The sequence below is a fragment of the Panthera leo genome, chromosome F3, assembly GCF_018350215.1.
Source record: "Panthera leo isolate Ple1 chromosome F3, P.leo_Ple1_pat1.1, whole genome shotgun sequence".
NCBI lineage: Eukaryota > Metazoa > Chordata > Mammalia > Carnivora > Felidae > Panthera > Panthera leo.
In genome coordinates this window covers 17531592-17551521 of record NC_056696.1, presented here as the reverse complement: position 1 = coordinate 17551521, position 19930 = coordinate 17531592, and the positions used below count along the sequence as shown (strand labels likewise).

Genomic DNA, 19930 nt, shown 5'->3' with positions numbered 1-19930 from the left:
TGGCATAGGCCCTTTCATTTTCTAGCGTTCCAGGTACTCGAAACCGGACCCATGGACGTCAGAGTAAAAACTGGATGGAGGGCAACTGAGGATGAGAGGGAGGAATCTCTGAGAATTTTCTGCAGGCAGTTTCCCCCTCCATCTCTGCTCTGACAACTCGTGATGGTGCAGTCTTCCTTAACGTCTTCATCGAGCGGCCCAAAGACTGCGTACACCCTCTCCCACCAAGCACGCAGCGATTGATTAGGGCAGCCGCTTGCTTTGTTTGTCCAGATAAGGCATGGGAGCCTTCACCCAGTCTGTCCCAGGGCCTCCCTCCCAGATGCCTTCCACCCCCCCTTCCAAGAAGGCCGCTCCCTTAGGCAACACTGGGCTGTCTTCACAGCAGCCCAAGTTCCCCACCCCCCCTGAATCCCTGAATCCTCTCAAGTCCCCGGGAACCTGGTGCGTCTGAGAAATGACTGGGGACCGGCTCTGGAGGAGAGCGGCGCGTCCCGTAGGAGGCGTGTTCCGGAACCGGTGGGGCACCCACACGTAGTGGCGGGGCGGGGGCCGCGGGGGGAGGGCGCGTCGGGGCGGGGGCGCCGAGTCCAAGGGCACCAGCGGTCTGTGGGCCCCGGGCGGGGAGCTGGGGCCGAGCCCAGGCGGCGGGAGAGAGGGCGCGTCTGATTCAGGAAGTTGTGTCTCTGACATCAGGGGCAGGACGGAGTTGGAGCGAAACCTCAGAAATGTGAGGCTCCAGACTCGGGAGGGCAAAGAACGCACAGGGGGCTTTCCTCGCGGTGAGGGCAGGTACGCGCGGCGCCCGGCCCCCACCTACCCCTCAGCGCCGCACCTGGCTCCGCAGGGGGGCGGGCTTCCGCACAGGGACCTTGACCTCCGCCGGGACCCCTGCTGTCAGACGGGCCGCGCCAGACCCCTGCGCCACCGCGCCTGTAGGAAGCCCTCCGGTGGACTGCGAGGTAAGTCTCCAGACTGTGTATGTGTGTCAGACTGTGTGTGTGTGTGTCAGACTGTGTGTGTGTGTGTGTGTGTGTGTGTGTGTGTGTGTGTGTGTGTTTTAAGTTGCCCTCTGTTTGGAAGGGAACTTCCCGCTCACTTTCGTTCTTTGCAAGGAGGAGACCAGCCCCAGAGATCAGGGAGATTCCAGGATCGTTTCTAAATAGCCTCTTGGCCCTTCACAACTTCGATTCTAGTTTGTTTCCCTTCTTGGGAGGATTCTCAGCAGCTTGACATCTGCTTCTGGGCTGAGTCCACATGGGTTGGGGGTGGCGGTTGGGGTGGAGTTCTCTTACTCCAGTTGACAAAGCTGCCGGTAGGAGCTTTGGGACCGGGGACATTCTATTTGCTACTTGAAAAAAAAGTCAAGGCCTGAAACCCACTAAAACGCACTCACGCTTAGATGTTTCTAAATTATGCTAAGTGAAGCCAAATTTTCAACGGGGCTAAGAAACTGGCCAAAACGAAAATATGGCGTGGAGCCAGGTGTGGAGTGGGAACCTGGCTGCTAGTCTCCAAACCTCCAGGGGATTTACTGTGACACAGATTGCTTCCTAATTTCTTTGAGTCTCTAAATGGTCCTACTCCCAGCACCCCATCCCCCCCAGACCACCCATGAAGGTAAAGGACACAAAAAGACCTGTTTCCCTAGTATTTCCAAGAGCTTCGCAGGAATACATTGTGTAGTGATTGAGTTAAATAAACTATAGATGTTTTGCTGGTGGGAACAGCAGTCCTGCCTAACCGAAAGGGAAACCGAAGCAGGCAAGAATTGCCCTAATTTCACAAAGAATGCTGGCGGCCCGCATTCTAGCTACCTTGCAGGACTGCTTCTCGGATTCTGTTCAATAAGGAAGGGGAAGGGGGGACAGGAGGTGGTGCCGGTAAATGCACTTGAGCATGTCAGCAGCACCTTCCTTCAAAGCTGGTGCAGTTCATTCACTCAGCTAAAGTTTGGAAGAATCTGAAGCTAATTTGAAGGAGCCCTCATTCTGAAGTCCGGTTGGTAATGGGGAGAGCCTTGAGTTCTAAGGAACAGGTCTGAAAAGTACCACTGATGCGTCTCGTTCCTAACCCTTTTACAAACGGTTTGTCAACTTCCACCCAAAGAGTTCAGCAAGGATCTTACCATCGACCTCCTAGTTTGATGTGCCTTCCCTTTGCCCAGTGCTGGCCAGCTGTGCAGGAGAATCTGATCAAGTCCTTCATTTCTTCTGAAATTCTGGCTCCCCATTCCCACCCAAGATACAATAGAAGAGAGGAATGCATGACAGAACAGATGTTTCTCCAGCCTCCATGCTTTGTCAATATCTAGCCTATAGAATAAAGTCAGAATGATTTCTGCCTGTTTCTCTGAATACTTAACTCAAGGGAATAATGGGCACCCAGCAAGCTAAGTTACTGACCTCATCAAAGAAGGATGAACATCCATTCCCCTCTCCACCCATTCCTGCAGCAGTTTCTGTACCTACTGTGTGATAGGCAGTGTTCCAGGACCTTGGAATCCAAAGATAATGAGATAGTTTCTGCTTTTGAGGACCCACAATCTAGTAAATGCCACGAGACACAGAAACAAATATGGTTCAGAATAATACACATTATAGTAACAGTAGCTACAGAACACTGAAATAACCCAAAGGAGAGAGTGATAAACTCCCCTAGGAATTATCTGGAAGTCAACACTGCAGAAGTGATGGATGAGCAAGGTGTTGGAAATGATTAGGAGTGATTAGGGAAAGGGTATTTCAGGCAGAGGGAAGAGTATATTCAAAGTCAAGGCCATGTTGGGGGAACTGTGAGTAATGGGACTTACACTACTCTACTAAGGAAGTCGTGGTTTTGGTATTTAAGCAGAGAAAGGGTGTGGTCAGATTTGTGTTTGGAAAGAGAACTAAAGGCCAGATGCAAGCTAGCTTGGAGAGATGGGAGGCAGAGATAAGGAGGACCTCGACTAAGATCATGGCAGCGGGAACTAAAAGAAGGGATGCTAGTGATGTTTACAAAGTTAGAGTCAAAGTACATCCTGACCAAGTGAACAGGGTAGAGGAGGAGTGAGCGGAAAAGAGGATGATTATAAGGTGTGGAGCTGGGGGTGGGGGGGTGCACTGTGATGTCCAGAATGGAAACCATAGGAACTAAGGGAGCAGTGGACTTGAGAAATGGATTGTGGCAATTAACACTTCACACACATTTAGGACGGATGTACCCAAGAGATGCCCAGGAGATGCCCAGGAGATTTCTGGTAGGCAGTAGCTATTCAGGTCTGGGGCTCAGGGAGAGATGGAGGCAGCAGGGTGCCTGGGTGGCTCAGGAGATTAAGTGTCCAACTCTTGGTTTCAGCTCAGGTCATGATCTTCCAGCTTGGTGCTTCAAGCCCCACATCAGGCTCTGTGCTGACAGCGTGGAGGCTGCTTAAGATTCTCTCCCCCTCCCTCTGTCCCTGCCCCTCCCCCACTCACACTCTCTCTCAAAATAAATAAATAAGCATAAAAAAAAAAAAAACCTAACTATCCCTGACTTGCATAAAAGCAGTGTTGAAGGGTGGCTAAAGGAGCCTGTAATAACGCTATCCGTGAAACCATGTTGACACTGAAGAATCTTGGATTTGGCCAGTACTCACTGGCCTGGAGATACTATTTTTATACCATATGGTGACTTGCTGGTGACTCTCTAGACTTCTAAGGCCTTCCCAGGATGCCTTGCAGGTGATATCTAAAATTCTAAAATGTTGGAGATGACCCTGCATTAGTGGCACACAGATGCATTTAACCAAACAAGTGAATCCCTAGAAATCACTTCATCATATGAAAAATGAACACTTTAGTTCAACTGTGAGATCTGCCAAGACCTCTCCAGAACTCATACCCCAAGTTTAGTAATACACCTATGTGGGAGAGTCCTACCATCATTAAAACAAGAAGGATGACTTTGCCAGAGAAAATTTTAAACCCTTATTGAACAGTACTTGAGGTCTGACTGCCATGGCTCAGATCAGGAAATTATGTGACCCAGTATGGAAGGAAAAAAAAAAAAAAACCTTGAACTTGGAAGTAGACAGACATGGATTCAATTCTTGTCTTGACCACTTATTAGCTGACCTTGGACAAGTCTTTGAATTTCCCAGCTTCGTTTCCCTTATATTTGAAATGGGAATAATTATTACTCACCAGGGCAAATTGAATCAGAAATCAGAATCAAATTGAAAAAGAAAGTTACATTTATTGTGCTCCATAAATTGCAAGGTTCTATAAAAATGTAAGTTGTTTTATTATTATTACTAATCTTCCCTCTTGAAACTACCAACTTACCCTGGACTGTGTAGGTGTAAGATCTGGGGAGGATCTTCGGCCCAGACTTGCAGCTTTTTAACTGTATGAAATATTTTAAGGCAGCAATTATAAAAGCCTCCTTCCGTCATATGAATGGCATGCATCTACTCTGGCTACTTCTCCTTTTACTCCTTACCTACAGTGGCCAGAGCCCAAAGAAGTGAATGTTTATGCAGGTCGTGCACAGCACAAGGATTCCTGGGAGCTCATGGCTGAAAGCAGCCAGTATTCTATTTACCGGGCCACGGACCTGCCCCGCTTGCACTGGGCCCACTCAGAAAGGAAGCTTTCTTTCCAATCCTCACCAAGGTGCTGGTTAAACCAGCACTGACCCTGAATCTGAGCATCGGTTCATGGCTTGGGTGTATCTGTGGTTTTCTTCTGTCCCGACTAAGGAACCCTAACGTAGTCCCAATACAGTAAAGCCGACACCCAAACTTTCAACTAAACAGACTTCTGAGAAGGGATGGCTGTTGATGAGCAAAAGAAAAAAATAACCACAGGCTCAAAAACTTCAAATGGAAAAACACTTTGAAATAAGCCAGCCCCGCCCCTTACTTCACAAGTGAGCGAACTGATGTTCAGGGAGGTGAAGTGTGTCCCCAGCTCAACAGCTGATTAAGGGAGCAACCAGAACCCAAGCTCTGTCTCTCTCTGTTCAGGAACAGCAGACACTCTCTAGGGTTTCCGTCACCTGGACCTTCTGGACCTCACACTCAGGCACCCAAACACTGGCAGAGATGCAGAATGAAGAGGCTGGAAGGCTAAGCCCTCCCCAAGCAGCCTCCAGCAGGCTCCAGCCACCAGGAGCAGATCTTCCAGAGATGGGGGCGGGTCTCCTCTTTTAAGGCATCTCCGTACCATACCCAACACTTCTGTTTGCTCAACTTCAATCCTTAACGTTTTCTCAAAAATTCCCAAACACCTCTCAAAAAAGGGAGACCGCACTGGGTGTCAAAATTAACTGAAACCCCTTTTGTGTGTCATTAAACTTGTCGTGAGGATGGTTTCAAGACCATCGGACAGGTCAGCACTAAACATCCAATATTGATTTACTCTTTCCCGTTCCATGAGAAAGTCTCCGGGGTGAGTAACAAAAGCTCATGAGACTCATCACGGGCACTGTAAGAGAGAGAAAACAGAGGCAGATAGACTTTTTCCCTCTTTATGCGGCAAGAGGAAAATCAACAGCCAATTCTTTGAAGGGCAGTCCCCAGGGCCACAGACCAGCTCAGGTTTCTGACTTTTCCCCCCACATGGGCTTGAGCCATCTGAGCAGAGCACCGCCTGGGGACATGAGTGGGCCTCAACGTAGCCTGGTTCCAAAATGAACCTCACGCAAACACAAGATTTCTTTCTCGGGGCAACTCCCAAGGGGCCACAGCAGTGTCCAAACCAAATCCCAGCCCCTGGCAAAAGACTTGCTCCCACGATTGTAAGCAAGCTGCTCCATGGAGTTTGTTGCTAAGAGATGAAAGAAATCCTAATCATCGCTGTCGTTCTTGGTCAAAATTGAAGATTGTGATTGTAAACCTTTATGAACTTGCCTTTGCTCTTAACCATCTACAGTTTCTTCCCGTTAGGATGCCTTTCAGTTGACTTTTATTCTCCTCAGATACACTCCTGATTTCAAGCTGGATAGGCTTCAGGAAAGTGCATCAGCAACTTCTTTAGTTTCCCAAGCGAGTCACAAAAGAAAAGTGGCAGAAGACAGGGAAAAAATATAACGGCAAGAAGGGTAGTTGCATGTTATAGTATTTTTAGTCTTCAGGTTATCCTGAGAAGGTACACAAGTTTAGAGGTGGTGCGGAAGCTGGTTAAGTAAGTTAACCCCTTAACTGGGGTTAAGGTCAGTGAAAGAAGCGATGGAGGACGCAAAGTTGTCTTAGCTGCTGTGTTATGGAAACAGAATGGCGCACAGCGGACACGTCTTAGCCTACGTGGCATGCGGCCATGGCCCCCGTGGAAAGAGAAGAGAATGCTTCAGTGCAAGCCAGGAACCTGTTTTTCCCTCTCCAACCTGAGTGAGGACCTGAGTCTGCCCTTCTGGCCCTGGTTTCTAATCTTAGAATCTTCTGCCGCTCCACCAGTGGGACAAAGTGTGGGCTCTCAGAAGCTCTTCTGCTGTAAAAGCCCTGGCCATAGCCTGGAGGCTCCATCGGGCCACTCGTGTCCAGTGGCCTAACATCACCCAGGAACCATATAGGACAAAGTAACCTTCCCGATGATTTGGGACTGGGAGAAAACACGTTCATCCAACCTTTGTCGGTTCCTTCAGATTTCTAGTGTGCATGCTAGGCTCTCAGTAGCCATTTGTTCAACAGTGGTGCTAAGAATTTGAGGCATGCAATTTGACTGTCATGCTACACTCTCCCTCCCCCCCAACCCCCGCCCCCACACCCGGCAGGTTGTTTTATGAGCACATCGCAATTGTTTATTCAACACGATGTGACAAAAAGTAGCAAAGCTGAAAGAGAACACACCGCTCTTAAGGCCAGCCCTGCAGACTTCCCCCATCCATGGAGCCCCTTTCTTGTAAATGACTGAGGCTTGCACCCTCCCTTCTCTCTCTGCCTTCTACTCCTGACCTGAAACTTTCCCTCCCGCCCAAGGCCCACCATCTACTGAGTAGCAATTGCCAGTACAGCACAGCGGTGGTCTAGAGTAAAACCTCCAGGCTCATCACATGTGTGACCCACACTGTCCCAAAATGAAACCTCCTCTGGGAGAGGGGAATACGTTTGCACCCCGCACCGTCCAGACATGACCTGCCCGGTGCTCTCCTGGTTTCTGAATTAGAAACTCAGTTCCTGCTCTGTGGGATACTTGGCCCAGAGCCTTCCCTCATTCAGAAAAAAGACAATGATGTGCTGAGTGCCTTAGGATACTTTGCTGATTTCCAACTACCGTGCTCTTCATAGGTTTTCACAAGGATATTATTGACCCCTCTGAGGAAAAGATGATTTTTACTGTGTTTCCAATGGACAGATGGCACAGATTTTCACAGCTGGCCATGGAAGGAATATCTCATTTCCAGACAGAGGCACTGAGTCTTCCCTCCACCCTGTCTGGGACAAGGGACAGGGACTCAGTCACAGAGCATGTGCCACATGGGGAAGGAGGTCTGATGTTCCTGACTGACATTTTCCAGGAATAAGTCTTCAGTGGTTTAAAAACATTATTCCTGGGGCGCCTGGATGGCTCAGTTGGTAAAGCATCTGACTCTTGATTTCAGCTCAGGTCATGATCTCATGGTTTGTGGGTTTGAGCCCTACGTTGGGGCTGACAGCCTAGAGCCTGCTTCGGATTCTCTCTCTCTCTCTCTCTCTCTCTCTCTCTCTGTCCCGCCCCCACTCACACACGGTCTCTCTCTCCCTCTCTCAAAATGAATAAATAAACTTAAAAAAAAAAAACAACAGTATTCCTTCAATAAGGAATCTCCACCATTGAAATATGTGATCATTCAACATTTGGTATTGTAATGAATGAATAAATACACACTAAAAAAAGAATCAATGCCATTTTATACATCTTAAACAATTAATAATAGGAACTATATCATTGTTTTCCATTTACCATCTATGAGCTTTCAAGAAATTTTGCTTTACCTCCCCACCAAGTTTTTATGAAGGTGAAATTCACATGACATACAATTAACCATTTTATTTTATTTTTCAATATTTATTTATTTATTTATTTATTTTCACTTTAGAGAGAGAGAGTGGGGGAGAGGGGCAGAGAGAGAGAGAGAAAGAGAGCGAATCCCAAACAGACTCCACACTGTCAACACAGCCTGAATCAGAGCTCGAACCCACAAACTGGGAGATCATGACATTAGTCAAAATCAGGAGTTGGTCGCTTAACTGACTGAGCCACCCAGGTGCCCCTCTATTCGTCTGTTGGTAGACATTTGGGTTGTTTCTGTCTTTTGGTGTTGTGAACGTGCATGTACGAGGATTTGTTTGAGTGCCTGTTTTCAGTTGTTTGGGGTACACACCTAGGAGTATAATTGCTGAATCACATGGTTATTTTATGTTTATCATTTTGTTTTTCCTTTTCCCACATTTTGATCAACATCCTTTCTTGATGATAATATGCATATTAAGTAAGCATACTGTCCTATCCCTAGTCTTTTATTTGTTACCTTTGATCTTATGCTTTAATGAAGGATATCAAACTCTGCTCCTTGTTGTCCTAGAGATGAGGTTATTTGTCTGCTTGAGAAAGAAACTGTTTGAACAAACGATAAACTCTCCTTGGTGTGACTGAGTAGGAAGTAACATAACAACAGCAACATTTATGGAGCACAGTCTGCATCGTGCCGGGCATTGCATTAAATGCTTCATCTACTTCCTCTCATTTAGTGTTCAGGACAGTGCACTTACTCTCCTTGTTTTACAGATGAGGAAACTGAGGTCTCTATTGAAAGCTAAGTGCTCTTCCCTTGGCTCCAGAGGGTCATCCATTAGCCTAGTCTACAAAGAAACTCTGCAGCTGTCACCAATAATGAATCGGGAGCTCACAGTCTATTTTGGCAGACGGATAGATAAAGAGGCAATTACGACACAGTGTAGGAAATGCTATGAGAGGTGTCACAACAGGGACCCACAGGACCCAGAGGGAAACCACTTAGCCCAGCTTCAGGTGACAGACTTCCCAGAAGAGATAAGATCGAAGTGTGTTATTTTATGTATAAACTTTTGTGACCCTTGGTAAGGTCTGACCCTCCGCCATCACCCTTGGGCACCACCACTTGGTCATTAAATTCCCACTGCGCGGTCACTGGCACATGGTAGCTGCTCATCAAACACAGGTTAATAAACATGTGCTTCTGCAGCTGGAACATCCAGCCCCTGTCACCCTGTTAACACGACTCCAAAAAGGGCCTGCATTTCAACTCATAGGCTTTCTCAATTCAGATATGGCCCGGGCATCAGGGAAAGAAGGTGAGAAAAGGCCTACAATGGCTTGTGTGGTTCTCTGTGATATCTGCGTGGGCACCATGTACATGAGAAGATGGGAAGGGTGGGGGGAGGGGCGGGAAGTCATGCAAAGGGCATTATGAGGAGATCTTGGCATGCCCAGGTGAGGAGGCCCTAGGGTTGCATGGGATTCTAAAGAAGAAATTAAATGAACCCGGTAAGCCACTTTCTAAAATCAAAATTTGTCCATTCATCTTGAGATTGTATTGTTGCTTCAGAGACTCCTAGCGTATGGCCATGCTGGGTCTCAGCCAGCAGGTACAAGAAACAGCAGCTTCATGGGGAGAGATCTAGACTTGCCCCTCCCCCCGCCCCCAGTTGGTAATTCTCACTCCTCTGTCTTGGAGATCGTCAGTGAGATTTGGCCACCTTCAGTTGCCTTTGGTCAGGCACCTTCAGCTCCTCTTTGCAAAAGGAAAATTGTAAAAAACTCTTAGGAGGCTTGGAGGCCTCGATTTAGAAGGCAGAAACAGTCCCAGTGTGCGTCTAGCTGCATTTCCGTACACATTTCTCAAAAACTCTGTGTGTGTGTGACACTATATACACTAGAGGCCACAGGGAATTTAAAAAAAAAAAACAAAAAACAGCAAATCCAGATCTACCTTCCATCTAGGAACCTGTGAGCACCTGCGAGCAAATCCTGCCCCTCTCATGCAGACCTGGGAGAAACAGCCTCTTCCCTGGGATTGGAGTCTGTCCTGGGATCTCTGCTCTTGAGGGCCACCAGCTCTTCACCCATCGCCCGGACCACGCCATTCTCAATATTCTGCCACCTCCTCCATCCCTGGCCGGTTGGCTGTCCAGGCTCTGACCCACTTGCCTAAGCTGGAAACCACTGCTTTGGGCTCCACCCACTGCAAGACCTTCCTGTTCCGCACAGATCCCGGTCCTGGACCCCTCAACCTGCTGTAGCCCCACCTGCTATGCCCCTGGATGGTCTGGCCCTGCAGAGGCCTGTGCAAAGCTCATAGGGATACCAGGGCTCCAGTGCCAGTGATGAGTGTGGGCGCCTGGGCCCAGAGGAGATAACACCTTAGCCTTCACACAGGCGTTCTTAATTCTGGTTCTTTTCCATCCTCCAAAATCATAACCAGTCAGTTTGTTAACCATTCGACAAACGCTGAGCACCTACTATGTGCTAACACTAAGCAGTGGGGACTCCTAGAGGAAAAGCTCTCAGATAGAGAGCTCAAATACAGTCACGTGGGAAAGCAGACGTAGCACAGCATCTGTACAGAGTACACGATCATCTCCACTGGTTGTCAGGCAGGTGAGGCAGCAGCAGGGGGAAGACATAGAGATATAGATCTCTATATAAACCAGGATTCCAGAAAAGCCCCCAGGCCACCAGAGCCTCCTTTCTGTCACCCCTCTCCCGCAGGGGCTACACACAGGTCAGTCTTTGCAGTTTAACAGGCCAGAGTGTTCCTCACTGGCTCTGCCAGAAATAGCAAGCGGTGCTTTTCAATGCTACACCGTGGCCTGCGTGTCCCTCCGCACCCTTGAACCCCCCACCATTGAATCATTGTGGGGATCACAAGCTCAAATACCTCCAGGGCCTGGTGGACAAAGCTAACACTTATTGAACATTTACTTTGTGCCAGGCACTGTTTTACACGTTATACAGATTATTTAACTCATCCTATTTCCACAGTGGACCTATGAGCCCAATTCTACTCTTACCCTGTTTTTACTGCTGAGGACTTTCTGAGGTCAGACAGCTAGTGAATGGAGGAGGGGCAGACTTCCCTCCAGATGGGTCTATCCAAAAGAGTAACGCAGGTGGCATGGGGGTGGGGGGAGGATGTGATGTGAAACTAGAAATCCAGTCACTGGTCTCTGGTCACATCTACCTCACGGGCTTCCAGTTTGCAGCCTGTGGCTTGGGTTTGGCCTGCTTGGGCAAAAATCCCACTTGGTTTCCACAAACCTTCTCTATAAATGTTTAGCAGTATTGGGTTGCCTGGGTGGCTCAGTCGGTTAAGTGTCTGGCTCTGGCTCAGGTCATGATCTCACAGTCCGTGGGTTCGAGCCCCGCATCAGGCTCTGTGCTGATAGCTCAGAGCCTGGAACCTGCTTCGGATTCTGTGTGTGTCTCTCTCTCTGCCCCTTCCCCACTCATACTCTGTCTGTCTCTCTCTCTCAAAAATAAACATTTAAAAAAATTAAACATTAGCAGAATTGCTACAGGGGTAGGCTAACTACTAAGTGTGTGTGTGTGTGTGTGTGTGTGTGTGTGTGTGTGTAGGGAGAGAGAGATAGAGAGATCCCTTTGAACTTGGGCCAGCTGGAACTGGCTTTGGTTACCTTGTGACTCCAGATTTGAAATCAGTAGTAGTACCAAATTAAAGAATATGGAAAGGAATAAATTGTGTCTGGAGTAGAGAGTCTGGAGTGGAGAGGGAAGGAGGCCGAAACCCACAAGCCACATCAAGTTTTCTTACACAACAATCTGCCTTCGTGGTTGAACTTGGAAAACAACCCTTGGAGGTCCTTGGGCCCAGCACATCATCGGCCACCCCCAGCGTTGCCCTTGGGCATTCAAGCCATAATAGGTGAGGAGGTGTGGGATGGAGAGAGTAAGTTTCCCAGTAGGCAGCCCTCCTCCTCAGGCCGCAACCCCGAGGAACCCTCACCTTGGGCCAGGCAGCTCGCTGGCATGGCACCCACTGGAGCTTGGAGTGGCTGGCCCGGAAGAGCTCTAAGGGAGGGAGGGCTGGAATGAGTTGTTGGCGTGTTGCTGTGGTAATGGGGGGGGGGGTTGGAGGCTCCATATCTGGGCCACCTTGATTAGATTCTTTCAAGAGCAGCTGGAATCCCTTTACTCCCATTCTCCCTACATTTTAATCATCCTGTTCTCCCTGTAGGTGCCCACCCTGATCACCCCTTCTGTGAAGCCTTGCCTAGATCTCTCACTGGAATTAACAGCTTCCTCCTGGCTGCTTCCATAACCATGTGTTTGCATTTCCCTTTGGACACTTAACTAGTCATGCTTCGTCGTTCTTCTTTCATGTTCCTCCATTTCCCCAACAAAAAATAAATTCCTTGAGTTCACAGTCTACATCTTTAGTTCAGTTTGGAGTTCCTTACCCAGGTAGTTGGCAGGTTTCTGTTTCTTACTAGGCAGCATTATCTGGGAAAGCCTTAGAACAGAGAGAAGGGCTTCAGGCACCCAGTGGTTACTCAACATACTTGCACTGAGTTGGATCGTCTGCTGCTCCACTGCAGATACTGGAGATGGCAGCTCTTGGCCCCCTCAGCCTCAATTGTGGCAACAACCCAGGCTCAGGGAAGAAAGAAAAAAGCGAGCCAAGGGAGTTCCTCCCTCTAGGAAGAAACAGGGAGAGACCTTTGCAGTAATAACAGTGATGTATGTAGTGAGTGCTACACACACGCATACTCTACTCAGTCGGCTCAGCAACCAGAAATTACCAAACAAAATGGTATCAATTCATGAACACCAAGACGTGTCAGAAAGACATCTAATCAAGGCTTTTCCAGAGCATGGTGGCAGGTCATTACATTCAATATGGTGCCCTGTGAGAACACGTGCAATCTCCATTTGAGGCCAACGATCTTTGGAAGAAAGCTGTCACTGCTATCATCGCTGTTTCTTGGCACTTACAGCCCAACTGGAGGTTCAGAAATAGCCAGTCACCAAAAGAGGCCAGCAGAGTGTGCCGATACTCTGGAATGCCCAGGAGTATCTGGCATGGAAGTACACTCTGAGCTCAGGTTGAAAGAGTTCTCCAGACCCAGAATATTGAAAATCCCGCTGATGGATTTTCTTCGGAGCATCTTCTTCCATCTGACCACAGTGCTGTGTGTGAACCCAGAAATCAGCATGGCAGTCTGGAACAAGCACTGGATATTTAGGGGAAGAAGAATTACCACATCATTCTTGATCATCTGTGAGCCCTTGGGTGTTTAACTTTGGTGGGCCTGATTCCTCATCTATAAAAATGTCCATTTATTAATTCAGCAAGTATTTTCCCAAAGCAAACATGTCCCAGATGCTGGGGATGCTGGATGGGAATAGATTCTGTCTCGAAAGGAAGAAAGGTGATTAAATAAACAATTAGCCTCAACCAGGTATGGGCTATGGTAGCAGTGTAAGGACAGTGAGGGGTACTGGGCAGGGGCTCTTACATCAATGAGGTCATGGAAGGTTTCCCAAGGGGACCCATATTTCTCTGAGATGTAAATGAACAGAAGTCAGGAGATTCGGTGGTAGCGTTTGGATTGGGATTAGGGGAGAGCTGGGGGGTTCCAGACAGAGAAACCTGTAGAGGCCCCAGAGCAAGAGAGGGACCACAAATCTCAGGGAGTCTGAGAGAGTAAACTGCAGAAGTGACGAATTGCCATTATTAGCTCCTCTCTTGTTGCTTTGTAGAAGTTAATGTAGTGAAGACAACATTGCACTGGGGAACCAGATGACTAGAACCCTCTCTGCCCTTGGCCACTAACCAGCTTTGCAATTTTATTTTTTAAGTTTATTTATTTAAGAGAGAGAGAGTATGAGCTGGGATGGAGAAGAGATAGAATCCCAAACAGGCTCAGCACAGAGCCTGACGTGAGGCTCAAACTTACAAAACTGTGACATCATGGTCTGAGCTGAGACCAAGAATCGAATGCTTAACCAACTGAGCCACCTAGGTAGCTCACGAGCTTTGCAATTTTAAACAAATTTTGAACAAATTTCTTCTCCTTAGGTCATTCATCTGTGAAATAGGGTGAGAAACTTCTCCCTTCCTCACATTATGGTAGACCGAGTAAAGAAATGTTTGCAGAAGCCCTTAAAACATTAACATGTGTTATGAGGGCAAGGTCTTCGATCAGACATCCCCCAATCATAAGTAAACGCAAGCCCATCTGGGCATCTGTTAAGACTGGAGAAGTGATTGCATCAGGGTTTTTAGCCTCTGCCTGCATCCTTCCCAAAGGATCACGAGATAAATAGTAGTTTCTTTCCGACTGGGTTGATGATACTTCATTTCAGTTCATAATCAGATTTTGTGTAAGGAGGCAAGAGCGCTATTAATAAAATTTGTGTTTTTAGTTGTAAGGTTTGTGATTCCTGAGCCTGGCTGGTTAGGGCAGAGTGCCCCGAGCCCAGGGGTGGGGGCTTGCTGCTGTATAAACGCCAGCTCAGGCCAAGGCACACTTGGAATTACAAGAGGGATCAGGTTAAGAGTATGTGGCCTCTGAAACAGTGACGCTGCTATGTCTCTTCTGTTCGCCAGCTTTCAGGGCCTCGCTGGCACCTGTTACACCAAACCAATGTTCAGCCTTCCAAGCCCTGTGTAATCTCACCAGCCCTGCCTGTATTACCTCGGTCCTCACTCTTCCTCGGGAGGTTTCTTCACTGCTACCCCAGGTCCAAACTCTGCATGTGCTGGCCTCTGACCTGCACCCTGGCTCCCCATCCTATCCAGCTCACCTCAGCTCCCCTTTTCCCACCCAACCATCCGACCTCAGACTCTGCCGTGCAGCCTCCCACTTAAGTCCCAAGGCAACATTGATTCCTCTCCTTCCTGATCGTGTGTGCACTTTGGCATTTTCTGATATTTACCTTAGCCTCTAACTGCCATGATTATTTTTGAAAATTATACTTGGAAGGGCATTTTCAGTTTATAAAGAACTCTCCTGTATATTGTCTGATTTCCACAGCAAGGCTGAGGGTGATGATGTCAGTGTGATTATTACCTTCCCATCTTAGAAGGGAGGAACCTGTGGTCTGGCCGGGGAGAGGCAGGGACCCGCACTGTCGTCTGGCAGGACCTAACAGCGTTCCATGTTCCATGAACTCTCCCAGGACAGGAACCTTCTTACACTTCTGGGCTCCCCCTCAGCACCAAGTTGACCACATAGTAGTTCCTTAACTAGTGTTTCTTGAAATGAAACCCACGTGCTACTTCAGGAAAAGTAATTCAAATGGCAGGTTTTATTGATGGAAATCGTTGTTGTTAGTTCTATTAGCTTCTTCATATACAAAGAACGATAGCCTGCAGCATGGCTTTTATTATGGTGACCCAGTAAACAGCCTAAGGGAGACTGGCACTCATTCTGTATAAACCTCCCCACCCCCACTCCCAGCCAGGGGTCAGTCACAGGGCAGTCATAGAGGCAGGTACCACTCCCGCAGCTCCCACCAGGCAGCCAGGCCCCACTGCCTCCTGGCAAAGGATGGAATGTGCTTGTCAGAACTCGCTCGGCAGGGTGGACATGCTCGGCTAGCCCTTGAAAAGCAGGGGTCATTTGGGCACACGGGGGATCCAGGTCTCCCAGCACCACTGCACAGCCAGGTGAAAGAGCCCTCTCCCCCCTGGGGGAGAAGGGGTGTGGGGGTGGTATCCATCCATCCATCCACTCTGGGTTGGGGGCAGGAAAACTTCCCAGCATGGGAGCAAATTAAGAATTTCAAGCCACTCGCTACCTGGAAGAATTGAGGTGTGACATTTTTTGCCATGTCCCTACATCTGCCTGGAATGATAGTAATTGTGACTCTAAATATTTGTACAGTTCCTAAGAGCCTAGGGTCATGTTCACATGCATTGTCTGCTTTGACCTCAGGACCCTGCAAGGCGGCTGTCCACTGCTAGTTACTCGTTTCCTTCAGAAAGTATGTGCATGTGACCAAGCCTTCAGAATAGTACCAAAGGAACGAGACAAAAGCCAGTCTCCCAGCTCTGCCCCCAGTGTCCTTCCACAGAGGCAACACATATTATCACTTTCTTGAGTATTTGTCCAGATTTTGCCCCCATTTTAGAGATGAAGAAACTGAGGCCCAAAACAACTGAATGACCTTCTCAAGGATGCACACGAAGTCACAAGTGAGAATGTGAGTTGACTTCTCATACCACAATCTAGGAGCTTCCCCTACACTCTCAGTCTGTCTTCCTCCCAAGAATTCAGCTCATATGCAAACCTACAGGAGCATAAATAAATAAAACCACCTAAAAGTCAAAGCCAGAACTGGAGCCCCACAGGCGAACTGCCTCCTCTACAAGGACCCCTGCCCCCCTCTCTGGCTGCTCTGAGCCGGCTCCTATCCTGGGGAGCCCTCTCCTCCTTTCTCACCAGCAGAGGCATGGCCAAACATTCAGGTCGTTTTGCTCTATCAAAGTGTTTCCACGCAATGGCCTATTTCTTCAAGACCCTGACACTCTGAGAGTTAGTCTGATTTTTTTTTTTTTTTTTTTTTTTAATGTATTCTGGGCTGCTTATGGGAGATGAGGCCTAAAAGCTGGTGTGGAGTCTGCAAGCCGCCCCGCCCTGAGGACACAGGTGGAGAGCTCAGAGACAAGGTCTGAGGTCCAGGGTCTCTCCCACCAGTCCTCCGCTCCCGGAGACCCCGCTGTCTTCCGTAAAGCTCTGAGGTCTCCAGGCAAGGATGGAGCAGAGGTGGTGGATGGGGAGGAGGGTGGAGGTGGAGCCAAGGGAAGGGTGTGTCTGTGCGCATGCGCTTGCCGTAGTATCTACTGGCATCCCCCACCCCTGGCCAACAATCACAGCTTAAGCCAGTGTCTTAAATCCACGCTCCCAAATGACATATTTGTAGCACCTGTAGCCTCCCTTACGGAGGGCATTTCAGGGACGGAGAGAAAGACATTTGGGGACGAAGGCAGGCAAATTGAGAGGATTAGGTGTGGGGTGAAGCCATCGTCGGTTCCAGAATTTCTCTGTAACAGGAGTTTAGGAGTAACAATCTATTTGCACAGAGGCACCCAAGCCGCATTTGATGAGACTTGGAAAATGTCATCTGGATCAAAAGAAGAGGGTGCCACTTGCCTGAGTGTGTGCTCCATAAATATATGAGCAAACTCATACATCCTCTGCATTCACCAAGAATTATTTAGCAAAACTGTACAAAAAAACCCAAAAAACAAAAAACAACAAACAAAAAAAAACAATGATCCCCGTGACATTGGGGATGCAGATTTAAGCCCCTGCAGACAGGAAGTGAAGGTCGGCCCTCCAGGAGTATTAGTGCCTCTGTATACCCAGCCCTGCGGGCAGGAGCCTGGGGCCCAAAGCCTGGCGAGTCTGAAATATTCCACAGTGTGCATTCCGCAGGGGTGAGTTATGATTGGAATGAGACTATTTCTGCTCACTCCCTCTATGACTCGGCCTTTATGTTTTAAGCCTTAATATTATGGTAAGGTAGCTTTTGACTTTTAATTGCCCTGAACTTCTGTCAGCATCCTATGAAAGGAGAAAATGGAAAGGAAAATAAAATCATATCCGTACTGCTTTTGAGTTGCATCCCTGTGTATTTTTGCCACCCCATTAGTTTTCAACTATTTTAGCCTATAAACTTCTCTTGCCCCACCACCGAGAAAACCGAATCAGTCCGTCATGCAGGTATGGCTGCGAGGTGTGAGAACACTAAGTTCTCTAATATTAAAGAGAATTACGCAGCTTTCGGGCCTATTTTTTGATTGCCACCTGTGTGGGAGACCCCGATTCACACAAGTGCTGGATTGTCTTCCTGCTTTTTCAAGAAACACCCTCTCCCTCGGAGAGGATGTGACGTTTGAGGACTCAAGTGCCTGTTGCCGGGGTCAGCCACAAAGTGCTCCCTTCATCTGGAGGACAGAGAAGGCACCGCCCTCCTCAATGGCCCCGAACTTGAAGATGACCTCAGACCCCAAGCTCACACTTTCCAAAAATAAAACTGTACCTATGTGCTTTACCACACCCACAAAGATTGGCTCCAAAATCGTGTACCAAATAGTTTTGGCAAGTGAAAATGGGAGCTGAGTAAGCCAGGTATTTCACAGTAACTATGGCTACAGGTTTTATTAGCACTAATACCAGGATGTGGTCAGATCAGATATATTCAGGCAGCAAACATGAATGCGGGTGTTGTCAGTGTGTATGCCCGTAAATTCTCCAAACTGGAAACACAGCTCCTAATGACTGATTCAGGAAGGATGGGGCCAGGGTTGGGAGGGTGGAGGGCTGCCTCAGGAAGGGAAGCTCAGGGGTTCTCACTTGAGCTTTAATTCAGCTCTCCAGTCTGATCCTTGCATTTCGATTGCAAGCCTCCCTTCTCAGTGTTCTTTCACATGCCTGGCTATTCTCCACGACAATCTTGAGAGATATCTGGGACAGCTCCTGGCCTCATTTCTCAGATGAGGAGAGGGCTCAGAAAGCCTGACTGGTTCACTCAAGGTCAGAGGGTTGGAAGACAACTGAATCGGGACTAAAACTGGGTCCTCTGGCTCCCAGCTTGATGTTCTCTCCACTGCACCCCTCTGTCGGCCTTTTGTATTGTGCGTGGAACATTTTGAGACGCATTAACTCCTCTTGCAGACAGCCCTCATCCTTATTATTTGTCTGATTAGCCAAAGACCAAGGTCAGTGGATCCAAATGGTGGTTTCAGCTGGAAAGGGCAGCTTTCCTTTTGCCTTTTGTCCTCACCTCTCCTTTTCAAGCCCCCTGCCTCACTCTCCCCTACGTAGACTACCGTGCAAGACTAGGGAACCTAGTCCCTACTCCGGATGCAGTTTGTAGTCTGGGACCCGCAGGCTTTAAATGCAGTGACGGGACTGGGTGAGGCTGGCAGGGTGGGGAAGGCTGTGGGATGGGGGTTAAGGAGGACACACAGGGCCTTCTAAAGCCCCAGCAGGTTGTGGCTACGCAGGAGGATAGGTTGGTGGCCAAATCTGGGGACTAGCTAAAAATTGGTAATTGTGCATGAAGTTAGAGGAGGGGAAAAAATAAAATCATAATGAAAGTGCCTATGGGTTGGTTATAGCTCTTGGACTGCCAGCAAGCACTCAAAGGAGTTTTATGCCTTTGGGGTACCCGCTGTCGTATGTGATATCGCATTGTATTCCTTTTCTTACATTTTGGGTCCTATTAAAATGTGAGCTCCCTTGGTGCAGCTACTCTGGAAAGCAGTGTGGAGGTTCCTCAGAAAATTAAAAATAGACCCAGCAATAGCACTGCTAGGAATTTACCCAAGGGATACAGGAGTACTGATGCATAGGGGCACTTGTACCCCAATGTTTATAGCAGCACTCTCAACAATAGCCAAATTATGGAAAGAGCCTAAATGTCCATCAACTGATGAATGGATAAAGAAATTGTGGTTTATATACACAATGGAATACTACGTGGCAATGAGAAAGAATGAAATATGGCCTTTTGTAGCAACGTGGATGGAACTAGAGAGTGTGATGCTAAGTGAAATAAGCCATACAGAGAAAGACAGATACCATATGGTTTCACTCTTATGTGGATCCTGAGAAACTTAACAGAAACCCATGGGGGAGGGGGAAAAAAAAAAAAAGAGGTTAGAGTGGGAGAGAGCCAAATCATAAGAGACTGTTAAAAACTGAGAACAAACTGAGGGTTGAAGGGGGGTGGGAGGGAGGGGAGGGTGGATGATGGGTATTGAGGAGGGCACCTTTTGGGATGAGCACTGGGTGTTGTATGGAAACCAATTTGACAATAAATTTCATATATTGGAAAAAAAAAAAGGAAACATTCATAAAAAAAAAAAAAAATGTGAGCTCCTTGAAGACCCAGAAGACACCTTAATCAGTCAAGAGTGTACCCATAGGGTGTGACACACATGGCAGGCTTTCAAACATTTGATGGATGACTGA

The 19930-nt window shown here is 48.0% G+C and overlaps 1 protein-coding gene across 4 annotated transcripts in view; it reads left to right on the top strand.

Moving 5' to 3' along the window:
- Positions 1-423: 423 nt before the first annotated feature.
- Positions 424-19930, top strand: part of KIAA0040 (KIAA0040 ortholog) — a 43466-nt gene continuing 23959 nt past the window's right edge. Inside the window, exons 1-3 of one of the 4 annotated variants that reach the window (XM_042924663.1) lie at positions 424-519; positions 848-962; positions 12178-13841. In XM_042924663.1, the coding sequence (XP_042780597.1) occupies positions 458-519; positions 848-962; positions 12178-12261 (261 nt within the window). In that variant the 5' untranslated portion in view covers positions 424-457 and the 3' untranslated portion in view covers positions 12262-13841. Of the gene's footprint in view, positions 520-575; positions 963-2109; positions 3353-12177; positions 13842-19930 lie in introns of those variants that run through there. The other 3 variants (XM_042924659.1, XM_042924660.1, XM_042924661.1) reach the window with 3 other exon arrangements.